A 13,278-nucleotide genomic window follows, 5' to 3' on the forward strand; every position below is an offset into this window, starting at 1 on the left:
TTCGCGCATAAACAGTTTTTTCTTATTTTCATTTTCCATCACTTGCACCAATTGGTGATTAATTCTAGTGCTGAATCTAATTTTAATTGTTCTTCATGGTATGAGATTTTAGAGTATATTAAGCAATCTGCAAATAAATGAACCATTACCTATCATTAAGGCCATTTGTCATATCATTAATATAACATAGAAACAATACAGGTCCTGACACAGACCTTTGAGGGACACCTGATGTTACTTTTAGAATTTTCTATTTCTTTCCTTTCACTTGCACGTACAGCGATCTGTTAGTAAGGTGTGAAAGAATCCACTTAACTATATTTAAATTAACTCCGATATTAACTAGTTTACCAATCAAGTCCGAGTATGAAACGTGGTCAAAAGCTTTTGATAAATCTAGGCAAATTTCGTCTACCTGACCTCTTTCATTAATTACCTGAGCAAAATCGTGTACTGTTTCTGCAAGCTGGGTGATAGTGGACAATTGGCTCCTAAATTTGTGCTGGTTAGAAATAAATATGTTCGAGCTTTCGATATAGTTAACAAGCTTTTTGATAGGATATGCTCGAACATCTTCAGCAAGTACATGTAATTGAAATGGGTCTATAATTTTGAACTCTATGTTTGTCCCCAGTTTTATGAACTGGCATGACTTGCGCCATTAACCAATCATTTGGTAAATGGTGCTGTTCAAGAGACACACAGAAAATTATCAGCAAATACTTCGTGATCCATTCAGCATATCGTCTCAAGAATTCATTGGGGATGCAATCTGGACCAGGATACTTTTTCGTGTCTCGACCTAAAAGAAGTGAAAGCATACCTTTTACAGTTAAGGTACCGTCTGGCATGTCTGAACGAGCATTAGTCATTTTCACTCATATTTCTGCAGGCAATGGTAGGGGAGGGTCAAACACGGAATGGAAAAATTATTTGTATCTATCAGCAATTTGCGCAAAGTCTGTAATTATACATTAATTGCTGGTAACATACCTCACATCCTCATGACGATGAGCAAAACGTGAACAAGGTGAATGCAGGAGCCAACGTTTCGACAAGTGGACTTGTCTTCTTCAAGGCGACATATGCTTTCCTCGCCACAGTATATATAGGTGGGGTTCTTCTAAAGGGGAGGGGGTGTGAGGCGGGAGGGCGTGGAAACGAGAGAAAGTGTGTTAGCGTGTCGAATTAGTAAAGGAACGCTGTGTACAAGGTCAAAGCCAGGACCTCCCCCCTCCCCTCACCCCAGTCTGTCAACACACGTGCGCACGTTAGCCGGCGTGTCAAGGGCGTCTGACACGCTGGCTGACAAAAAAAAAAGAAGAAGAAAAGGAAAAGGGGAGGGGGATACGCTTTTTTTCCAAACTAAGTGTTGTTGCCTATAGCTTGAGGTTTAGCATAGCGAATAGATTCTAAAGCTCCCTTTGAAACGTTTATGCCTATTGGTTGCAATGTCTTGAACTTATGGATAAGGTATGATTCTCTGTATTTTCTTTCTTGTTCAGAACGGAAATTTGACTGTAAGATGTAGAGTTTAAGTTCATCAAAGTTATGACCTGGTTGGTTGAAATGCTCGGCGACGGCTTTGGGAAGCTTTTTAGCTGTGTCCGCGCGATGTCCGTTTAATCTGACGTTCATTGATTGTCCGGTTTCACCGATATATTGTTTCTTACAGAAGGAACATTCAAGCATATAAATCACATCCCAACTTGTGCAAGTGAAGCTAGATTTGACTTCATGTGTATAATTATTTGTGGTGCTTTTAATTTTAATGTCACGTTGAAGGTGCCTGCAGGTTTTGCACCTAGGGCGACAGCATGCTTTTATTACGGGGGAATGCTGCTGGCTGACTTTTGCGTGCACTAACATGTCTTTAAAGTTCTTGTTTCAGCGATAGGTAACCCTGGGTACATCCGGGAACGCTTTTCGCAGACGCTGGTTACTTGATAATATTGGGTGGTATGTTCTTAGGATGTTGTTTATGTTTGGGAGTGCATTAGAATATTTTGTTATAAAGGCCGGCGGTCTGTCAGATTCTAATGTGGGCTGTCTCTTCGCCAATTCCGACTGTCTCTCCAATCTTGACGCGGTATCATAAGCTCTATCGAGAGCAATTTGGGGATAGTTCCTTTCTGCTAGTGTTGATCTAAGGTCATTTAGGTGGTGGATATAATCGTGGTCTTCGCTGCAGATTCTTCTTATACGTTTCATTTGTCCGACAAAAATTCCTTGCTTGCAATGTCGCGGGTGATGACTGTTGTAGTCTAAATATTGCTGGCTATCTGTAGGCTTCCAGTAAAGTGTCGTTCTCAGTTTTCCGTTTTCTATGTAGACCGTCGTGTCCAGGAAGTTGACCTGACTAGGAGAGTGGTGAGCAGTAAATTTAATACTCGGGTGAAAGCTACTGAAATGGCTAATTCACCTTTCACCTTTATTCGCGTGGGCACATTGAGCCTCCTCAATTATTTTTTTATTCTCACTACCCGTGGGCTGCCAGAGCCAGCCAGGCGCATGCATTTTTCTCGTGTTGCCCCGACCACCGCATGGCGCACTTTGGTGCGCGTTTGGATTTCTCTGGCCGAATGGATTTTCGCCTGGCAAGGTTTCGGATGCCTTCTGGCTAGCAGACGAGAAAAAGAAACTGGTCGTTCACCGCCATCACTGTGAGAACTTGACGGATTGCACCGCGTTCGCTTGAGCGCAATCTCTCCTGAAAGTCTTGTCTCGCCGGTGTAGGATACTGAGCACTGTGCATATGGTTCTCGGTGGACAAAGCATCTCACGTTTTCTTCAATATTCATTCGGTAGACACATTAGGTGCCCAAAGTAGGCATTAGATTGTGACCAACATACTCTCCTTTGCGTTTTCTATTTCATTGCGGTGCCCCCACCCCACAAAAGGAAAAAAAAAAAAAACATTGTTGCGGTGCAGCGAATTGTCGCATGATGAAAGTTCGATTTTGTTACTTCTTTTACGGAAAGTAATTGGCCAAGTGACGCTTCAGTTGCCGGATACCCTTATTATATTTTGCCTTAGCAATTATATGGACACTCCAAGCGCATTCCTGCTGTCGCCGTCACCCTCATGTTTCGTATGAAGGAGGGGGGGGGGGGGTGGAATCGGTGAGCCGACAACAGTGGTTCAGTCTTGTGTGTGCATGGAGTAAAGTGGGGAGCAAGCGCGCCGCCTTCCGCTGCGTGCAGTACATCGGGGGAGTGGATGGAATGGGGGCAGGATATAGGATTCTGTGAATCTGTAGTTGCGCAAGATGTTTGTTTGCCTTGTTTGACGCATTATATGCAGTGAATTTTTCTTAGATACGTAGATTTATTGGAGACTTATACGTATTGTCGGGGTGGTGACGTTAAGAACACAGTAGCAATACTGTGATAGACAAAACTATCTTTTATTGGGCGAACCTGTGCCCACAAAACAGGCTACACTTATAGCACAACGATAGCGGCGAACACGGTTGGCGATCGTCGAAAATCTGATCAGCGGTTGAAGCGCGTCGGCTTTTATACACAATCGTCGAATGTTCCAGACTAATCGTTGGGACCCGCGTGCCTTCATAAAGTTCTACATCATTCGCGTCAGGCGAATAAATCAGATAACACAAGGTTCGGCAACAACAGACTGCGGATAGAAGCATCGATAACTTTCCAGAAACTTCGGATACATGCAAGCGCGTCCCGCGCTGTGCGATAAGATTTGTTAGGCGGTGAAACCTGGTCGCCCGATAAATATAAATACACGTGTCAATACCCCCCTCTTAAGAAGCATTGTCTCGATGCTACAAAGAGAGCGAAACACAAAAAGACACTTATTAAACATAAGTAACAAAACAACGAAAAGAAATAAAGTCCAAAGGTCAGTTACGCGAAGTCCCAAAGTTCGTCAACGCTGGTGGAACGGCTTGAGCTGCACAACGTGGACAATTTCAGGTCGTGAGCGGCGCCGCTGTGACAGCGAAATGCCATCTGGCACGACCTCGTAGTCCAGTGCACCAATACGTCGGATGATCTTGTATGGTCCAAAATAGCGACGCAAAAGCTTCTCGCTCAGTCCTCGTCGGCGTATAGGGGTCCAAACCCAAACATGGTCACCGGGCTGGTACTCGACAAAGCGTCGTCGGAGGTTGTAGTGTCGGCTGTCGGTCCTCTGCTGGTTCTTGATCCGCAGGTGGGCGAGCTGTCGGGCTTCTTCGGCGCGCTGGAGATAGGCAGTGACGTCGAGATTTTCCTCGTCAGTGACGTGGGGCAGCATGGTGTCGAGCGTCGTCGTCGGATTCCTGCCGTAAACCAGCTTAAACGGCGTGATCTGTGTTGTTTCTTGCACCGCCGTGTTGTAAGCGAATGTTACGAACAGCAGGACGGCATCCCACGTCTTGTGTTCGACGTCCACGTACATCGCTAGCATGTCGGCGAGGGTCTTATTCAGCCGCTCCGTAAGACGATTCGTCTGCGGGTGGTAGGCCTTTGTCCTCCTGTGCCTTGTCTGACTGTAGTTCAGAATGGCTTGGGTGAGCTCCGCTGTAAAGGCCGTTCCTCTGTCGGTGATGAGGACTTCTGGGGCACCATGTCGCAGCAGGATGTTTTCGACAAAGAATTTCGCCACTTCGGCTGCGCTACCTTTCGGCAGTGCTTTAGTTTCAGCGAAGCGGGTGAGGTAGTCTGTCGCCACGACGATCGATTTATTTCCGGTTGTTGACGTCGGAAAAGGTCCCAACAAGTCCATCCCGATCTGCTGGAATGGTCGGCAAGGAGGCTCGATTGGCTGTAGTAATCCGGCTGGTCTTGTCGGCGGTGTCTTGCGTCGCTGACAGTCTCGGCATGTTCTGACATAACGGGCGACGTCGGCGGTCAGGTGCGGCCAATAATACTTTTCTTGTATCCTTGATAGTGTCCGGGAAAATCCTAGGTGTCCAGCGGTCGGATCGTCATGTAGGGCGTGCAATACTTCTGGACGAAGTCCTGACAGGACAATAAGAAGGTAGTTGGCGCGGACTGGGGAGAAGTTCTTCATCACGAGTAGATTGTTTTGAAGCGTGAAGGAAGATAATCCGCGCTTAAATGCCCTGGGGACAACGTCGGTGTGCCCTTCCAAATAGTCGACGAGGCCTTTTAGCTCCGCGTCTGCCCGTTGCTGTGCAGCGAAGTCTTCTGCGCTTATCATTCCGAGGAAGGCGTCGTCATTCTCGTCGTCTTGCGGTGGCGGGTCAATGGGGGCGCGTGATAGGCAATCGGCATCGGAGTGTTTTCGTCTGGACTTGTAGGTGACAGTGATGTCGTATTCTTGTAGTCTGAGGCTCCACCGCGCGAGTCGTCCTGAAGGATCCTTTATATTCGCTAGCCAACACAACGCGTGATGGTCACTGACGACTTTGAATGGCCTGCCATACAGATAAGGGCGAAATTTAGCTGTAGCCCAAACGATGGCGAGGCATTCCTTTTCGGTCGTAGAATAGTTGCCTTCCGCTTTTGACAGCGACCGGCTAGCGTAAGCTATCACCTGTTCGACTCCGTTTCTCCTCTGGACTAGAACGGCACCGAGGCCTAGGCTACTGGCGTCAGTATGGATTTCTGTATCGGCGTACTCGTCGAAGTGCGCAAGTACCGGCGGCGACTGCATGCGTCGTTTGAGTTCTTCAAATGCGTCGGCTTGCGGTGTTTCCCACTTGAACTCGACATCACATTTCGTTAGATGTGTTAGCGGCTCCGCGATGCGTGAAAAGTCCTTGACAAAGCGCCTATAGTAGGCACATATACCAAGGAACCTACGCACTGCCTTCTTGTTGATGGGTTGTGGGAACTGTGCGATTGCAGCTGTCTTTTGCAGGTCTGGACAGACACCAGATTTGCTGATTACGTGGCCTAGGAACAGAAGCTCAGCGTAAGCGAAGCGGCATTTTTCCGGCTTCAGAGTAAGCCCTGACGACTTGATGGCTTCTAGTACTGTCGCAAGCCGCTTGAGGTGATCGTCGAAATTCCCGGCGAAGACGACGACGTCATCCAAGTAAACGAGACAGGTCTGCCACTTCAGTCCTGCTAATACTGTGTCCATGACGCGCTGGAACGTTGCAGGCGCCGAACACAGTCCAAATGGCATAACCTTGAACTTGTAGAGGCCGTCTGGCGTGATGAAGGCGGTCTTTTCGCGATTCCTTTCGTCGACCTCTATTTGCCAGTAGCCAGACTTGAGGTCCATCGATGAGAAGTATTTAGCATTGCAGAGCCGATCCAATGCGTCGTCAATCCGTGGGAGGGGGTATACATCTTTCTTCGTGATTTTGTTCAATCGACGATAATCAACGCAGAAACGTAGGGTTCCGTCCTTTTTCTTCACTAAAACAACTGGAGACGCCCACGGGCTTTTCGACGGCTGGATGATGTCGTCGCGCAGCATTTCGTCGACTTGGTGTCTTATAGCTTCGCGTTCTCGCGTCGAAACTCGGTAAGGGCTCTGGCGGAGTGGTCGAGCGCACTCTTTGGTTATTATGCGATGCTTTGCGACTGGGGTTTGTCGAATCCTCGATGACGTCGAAAAGCAGTCTTTGTATCGTCGAAGCAGACTTCTGAGCTGTTGCTTCTTAATCACGGGGAGACTTGGATTTATGTCGAAGTCTGGCTCGGGAACTACGGTCGTCGGGGTAGATGCAACAGAATCCGAGAGGACAAATTCCTCGATGTATGCGATCGTCGTGCCCTTGTTGATGTGCTTGAACTCCTGGCTGAAGTTTGTCAGCAACACCTTCGTGTTTCCTCAGTGCAGTCGAGCGATCCCTCTTGCGACGAAAATTTCACGGTCGAGCAGTAGACGTTGGTCGCCTTCGATGACGTCTTCTACGTCAACGGGTGTTTCGGGGCCGACCGAAATGACAATGCTGGAGTGAGGCGGGATGCTCACTTGATCTTCGAGCACCCTCAAGGCGTGGTGACTACAAGGGCTCTCCGGCGGTATCGCTTGATCTTCCGACAGCGTTATTGACTTCGACTTCAGGTCGATGATTGCACCGTGTTGGTTCAGGAAGTCCATGCCGAGAATGACGTCTCGTGAACACTGTTGGAGGATAACGAAGGTGGCAGGGTAAGTCCGGTCATGAACGGTAATTCTTGCCGTGCAGACTCCAGACGGCGTGATGAGGTGTCCTCCAGCGGTTCGAATTTGAGGGCCTTCCCACGTAGTCTTAACTTCCTTCAACTGGGCGGCGATGTGTCCACTCATGACGGAGTAGTCAGCCCCTGTGTCCACTAAGGCGGTAACTGCGTGGCCGTCGAGAAGCACGTCGAGGTCGGTGGTTCTTTGTCTGGCATTGCAGTTAGGTCTTGGCGTCGGATCACAGCTGCGTCGTGTTGAACTGAAGTTGGAACGTCGCGTCGTCATGTCGTCGTTCGTCGGTGTAGTCTTGCCTTCCTAGACTTCGCCGGGACGGCGGCGTGTCGTTGTTTTGTCGTCGAGATCGTTTCGTCGTCGTCTTCGGCGGCGGCGGAGGATCTTCGTCAGTTCGACGAACAGCAACCGCACCTCCATCGGTTGCTGCTTTTAGTTTTCCGTATATGGGCTCGCTCCACCAGATGTCATGTGGTGGTGACGTTAAGAACACAGTAGCAATACTGTGATAGACAAAGCTAACTTTTATTGGGCGAACCTGTGCCCACAAAACAGGCTACACTTATAGCACAACGATAGCGGCGAACACGGTCAGCGATTGGCGAAAATCTGATCAGCGGTTCAAGCGCGTCGGCTTTTATACACAATCGTCGAATGTTCTAGACTAATCGTTGGGACCCGCGTGCCTTCCATAAAGTTCTACATCATTCGCATCAGGCGAATAAATCAGATAATACAAGGTTCGGCAACAACAGACTGCGGATAGAAGCATCGATAACTTTCCAGAAACTTCGGATACATGCAAGCGCGTCCCGCGCTGTGCGATAAGATTTGTTAGGCGGTGAAACCTGGTCGCCCGATAAATATAAATACACGTGTCAGTATAGTTAAATATCTTGTTGCGAGGTTTTGTGTATACTTGCAGTGAACTTTCTTTCCAGTGACACTTTTTTCCCCTTTATTTAAGCATTTGTATATTCCATTGTATCTTCGCATTTCTAACGAACGAAGGCGAGTCAAGTGAAAGTGAGCCAACCCACCCTGCGCAATAACGGTTCGGTTCATTATCTGCGAGACATGCACGTAGCACACAGGCATCTCTCATTTACAAAAGTGATATGCAGGTGTGAGGGTAAATGTTCTTTAATGCTCTCATACACTGTGTTGAACGTGGTTGCGTGATGTAATGGACACTTCAGAAGTTGAGCAGCGTGGTGCTGTGATGTTTTTGATAGCTGAAGGTGTTTCCCAAAAAGAAATTATACGCCGTATGGCTGCCGTGTACGTTGAACATTGCATTTCATTGGCCACTGTGAAGCGTTAGAGCAAACGGTTGAAAGAAGGACATGAAAGTTGCAAAGACGATCCAAGACTGGGCCAAAGCCATCATGCAATCACCTCCAACCAAACTGCAAAGGTTGATGAGCTGATGAGACAAGAACGGAGGATAAGCATTGTTGAACTGGCACAGCGTGTGAACATCAGGCACAGTTCAAATTTGGTGCAGTGGTTGCAGAGAAAAACGAATTCACCTTCTACGTGTAATTAGATAGCAGCACCCGAGCTAAAGCTTCCTCTTAAGGAGGCCAAGCAGCAACGTGAGCCTCCCCCCCCCCCCCCCCCAAACTAAATTTCTGGCAATGCTACTGCCCGTAACTGCTGCTGAATTCGGTGCACTGGACTGGTGAAGGCCTCGGATTTGCATTGGGTCCGCTCACGCTGAAGTGCTATCTGAACAGCATGATGGAACGTCAGTTTGTCACCCTCGAGATCAATCTCTCCCGGAGGTGCGGGCACGTGACACCGGCTACAAACTGCTCACACATATTTTTGTTAGCTTGAGTGGCGAAATCGCAAGGAGCCGCCAACTCGCGAAGTGTGATAGTGAAGTAGTCCTTGACAGGCTACCCCTGCAGTTGGCGACACTCACGGAATCGATGGCGTTGCAGGCGAATGTTGCAAGGGTTGTCAAAATGCCTTGTTAGCATCTCGAGGGCCACGTTGTACTCATCAGGTAAACGTGGGGGTTCTTCGGTTGTGTCATGCGGCAGCGTCTGCGTCCCGGCAGTTGTGGCGGTTTCCGTCATGGCGGCTGCGGTGCTCGGTTGCCCTATCTTGCTTTGCAGCGTACTTGGCGGAAGCGCGTCGAAAATTCGCTGTCCTTCGGTCCCCGGACAGTGCAGCAAAAGAGCTCGGTAGCGGGGTTCCGATAGTTCGGTCACTCCGGACGCCAGTAAAAATTTCTCAAATAGGCGTATCCAGCGTGGCCATGGTACAGCCGGTGTGCCAGGGGTGTAATGAATGGGGGCGGTGGCGAAATCCCGGTGGAAAACATCCTTGTCGCCAGATTGTCGTGTCGCTAGCCCAGCAACACGGAGGCTACACCACTGCCAGTTGCATGCCTATAACAACCTTTATTCCAGTGAACATAACTATATACAATAGCGCTGTGGCGCCATCAGTCGTATGTGACCTGGATGGATGTTATGAGCGTCCCCTTTAGAAAAGGGCGGTGGGCTGCGCCACCAAGCTCTTGCTATTATACTGCCTAATGTCCTACCTAGGTTAAACAATAAAAAAGAGAAACGCTATGAACTACCCCACCCAAATTTTCTGATCCCCTATTTCGAACTGTGCTTTTGTATGTCTCCGTTTTTTGTCGTTTCCCTACTTTTCTTCCACCAATCCTCCAATCGCCTCTTACTAATGCCTATTGCGGACATGTTTACTTTTCCGCTGCTCTCGCTGAACCTGTGTGCTTTAAGGGAGCCTGTGTCACATCAGCAGTGCCATCTGTTGTGAAGGCACGACACTATACAAGGGATGAATATTTATCAATTACAATGAATTGCTTAGAAGTTTTAAACTTTGTTGATTAAGAACTAAAATTTGAAAGTCAGGCAGTACAGCTACAAGACAGGATGAGTAATTGCCATTTACAATCAATTGCCTAGAGTTATTAAACTGCTTATCCAGCATGGAAAATTGCAAGTGAGGCGGTAGAGCTAGAAACAAGGGATGAATAATCATCAATTACAGTGAATCGCCCAGAGTTTTTAAGCTGTGCTGATTCATTGCTGAAAGCTGCAAGTTAGGCAGTACAGCTAGAAAACAAGGAATGAGTAATTATCAAATATAATGAATTGCGTAGTGTTTTTCAACTGTGCTAATTCAGCACTGAAAATTGCAAGCGATGCAGTACAGCTAGAAAACAAGGGATGAGTAATTACCATTTACAATGAATTGCCTAGAGTTCTTAAAACTGTGCAGATTTAGAACTGAAAATTGCAAGTTAGGCGGTACAGTTAGAAAACAAGGGATGAGTTATTACCATTTACAATGAACTGCCTAGAGTTCTTAAACTGTGCAGATTAAGAACTGAAAATTGCAAGTGAAGGAGTACGGCTAGAAAACAAGGGATGAATATTTATCGATTGCAATGAATTGCCTAGAGTTTTTAAACTGTGCTGATTCAGAACTGAAAATTGCAAGAGAGGCAGTACAGCTAAAAAACAGAATAAGTAATTATCAATTACAATGAGCCTAGAGTTCTTAAACTGTGTTGATTCCGAACCTAAATTTGCAAGTGAGGCAGTACAGCTAGAAAACAAGGGATGACCATCCTTAAACATGTGGGAGACTGGTAACAATATTTCCTTGGAAAAACAACTGCAGGATATGAATGAGAAGAAAGGCGGTAAATCGAGGGGCCCGATTTTTATTAGTCATATCATAAGAAGCCAACAAGCCAACAAGGAACATATTGAATGTAAAACTGGGACCAACATTCACATCAGTGGCTGCACTACAAGCTTGTGCAATTGGCATGAGCAGATGCAATGAAGTATCCATGCCGTGCAACTTGCAGAGTTGCATCACGTTGCTAGAACTTCTCTCAAGGTTTCCAGGGGTGCTGTTTCCGAATAGAAGTCATGGGTAGAGGCTGTCGTTTTAGGGAATATTTACTGGAATAGGTTTTGTTTCTTTTTCTGAAGTTTCTTGAAGAGGTGGTGTTGGAATAGGTCTAATACCCGTGTCACACGGGCGTTTGGAAGGCCTTCCAACCGATAGTCAGTTGACTCAAAGGTCAAATTTGAGCTGCCACACGGGCCGTTTCGAAGGCCGTCGAGTCAATGGTCTATCGAGTCAACGGAGCACGTTACAACTCTATCGAAATCTCGACGGCCTTTGAGCAACGGAAGCGGAAACAGCGCGTACATGCCCTCTCGTTCACAGTGTGCTCGTACTCACGGTTAGAAAAAAACATCAAACCAAAATGCTCTAAAAATACTATATATGAGTGTTATTAATTATTCAATAGAGTATTTTTGCCACTTGACATGTGCGAACACACACCAAAACAGCGGCCGCATCGAGCGGCGAAAGCGTTGCCGCAGTTTCGCTACTCAACAACTTAAAAACTAAACATATATGTATGGCGATGTATAAACAAATGTTTGTGTATAAACAAACAAAAGAAATTATAGGGCTTTTAAGAGGTTTTAATGTTGTTTAACTTTTCGTGACATGAAAACGAAAAGATCCGCAGCACCACACAATTTTGCGAGAAACGCCTGAACCGCTAAACGGCCTTTCAAAAGTGCCGTGTAGCAGCGCGACAACTCCTTTGAGTCGATAGAGTTGTGGCGTTTCGAAGGCCGTCGACTGGAAGGCCTTCCAAATGTGCCCGTGTGACACAGGTGTAAGCAGTGCATGACGGACAGAGGTGAAGAGACGCTATGTGTCTTTTTCCTACATTGAAACCTGCAGTACTAATTCCCTGTGCCTGTTGCAGTTTCAGCCTACATGAACCATTCTCTGATCTATCTGTAATGCTTATTTACACATAGCAGGCTTGTGCATAGAGTAAAGCAGTATTCAAATAAATGCACGTGGGTGGAGTACTTCATGGACACCAGGGCAAAAATAATTGGAAGAGAATGACATTATCATTGCTATTATCAATAATGCTGTTTCTCTTACAGGGCCTTGGTGTTCAAGTTCGGGCGGACTGAAGACCTGTGGGGCTGAGGCAGCCTGAAAAGTGTTACAGGGGCTGCATAATTTCAGTCACAAAAATTGTTAATAAGAAATTGTGCTTAAATGTTAGCAACTATCACCACGCTTTTTTTCATTCTTCAGTAGCGTTGCTTTGGCATGGATTTTCGTCTTCTCTGGTTTCTTTGTAAACATTGTTTAATAATGTATGCTCTGATTTAGTGCATATTACCTCAATACTACATTGTTTTGTTAAGACTATCAGATTGTATTGTATGCTTATAGGATTTAGTGTATGTAAGCTTCTTGTCCTTTAGATTGGCCTGCAGTGTAAATCTACAAGCCTCATGGTAATCTTTACCTCCTTTTATCTTTAAGAGAGAGTTAGCATGTGTTATGTTTGCATCAAGTTTTTTGTAATGCTTCACAGCCAATATAAATTGATATTGTTATAGCTTGCTTCGTGAAAAGGCAATGTTGCCTTCAGATTTCTGCAACTTAAGTTGCCCGCATGACTTGGTGAAATTTGGATGCATAACTTTAATGTGGTAGCACTTTGTCTTCTCACATTGGCTTGATTTGTGAGATAAGCTATTGCCATTTGACCTGTGATTTATTATATGTGATTGTTGGGAAGGGCTTAAGTCCTAAATAAATGGTGTGCTCTTGAGTCTCCTAGATGTGATTAATTAGCCTGTTGCAAGAAGGGTACTTTGCACCATGCCACATTCTTGTGGGTAAAGATTGACTGTGTGGTTTTAAATATTAGGAAGAGTCACTCTATCAATTCTGGTGCACCAGCAGCAGACAAAAGATACAGCACCGAATGAGCACCCAAGAGTAACATTAATAGGATTGTCTGTTTATTTGCCTGATTTTTCATTGGACATTAATCTGCTTGGCAGTCTCTTTCATAAAATATACTTTAACCACGTTCCATGTTACTCACTTCTCACAGAAAACTCATATTTCTTCACGCTATGGCCGCCAGTTCAAAGATTGATTAATTATTGTGCTAATGTATTACTTTCTTTTAACCAACCACAACCACGACTTTAACCACCTTCCCACCAATAGCACCTTCATCATCGACGACAATTTAAAGACTGCCATTTCCACTGCCTTAATGATGTGAAACAGTGGTATACCCAGTTTTGCCCATAATATTA

At 46.2% G+C, this 13,278-nt stretch overlaps 1 protein-coding gene across 2 annotated transcripts in view; it reads left to right on the forward strand.

The window, feature by feature from the left end:
• The window catches only part of LOC135896277 (transmembrane protein 50A), a 251,652-nt gene extending 238,873 nt beyond the window's left edge, over positions 1 to 12,779 (forward strand). For both annotated transcript variants that reach the window (XM_065424635.1, XM_065424639.1), the window contains one exon: positions 12,097 to 12,779. In XM_065424635.1, the coding sequence (XP_065280707.1) occupies positions 12,097 to 12,142 (46 nt within the window). In that variant the 3' untranslated portion in view covers positions 12,143 to 12,779. The remainder of the gene's footprint in view (positions 1 to 12,096) is intronic.
• The last annotated feature ends 499 nt before the right edge of the window (positions 12,780 to 13,278 follow it).

This window comes from Dermacentor albipictus, chromosome 4, assembly GCF_038994185.2.
Source record: "Dermacentor albipictus isolate Rhodes 1998 colony chromosome 4, USDA_Dalb.pri_finalv2, whole genome shotgun sequence".
In the NCBI taxonomy this organism is placed as follows: domain Eukaryota; kingdom Metazoa; phylum Arthropoda; class Arachnida; order Ixodida; family Ixodidae; genus Dermacentor; species Dermacentor albipictus.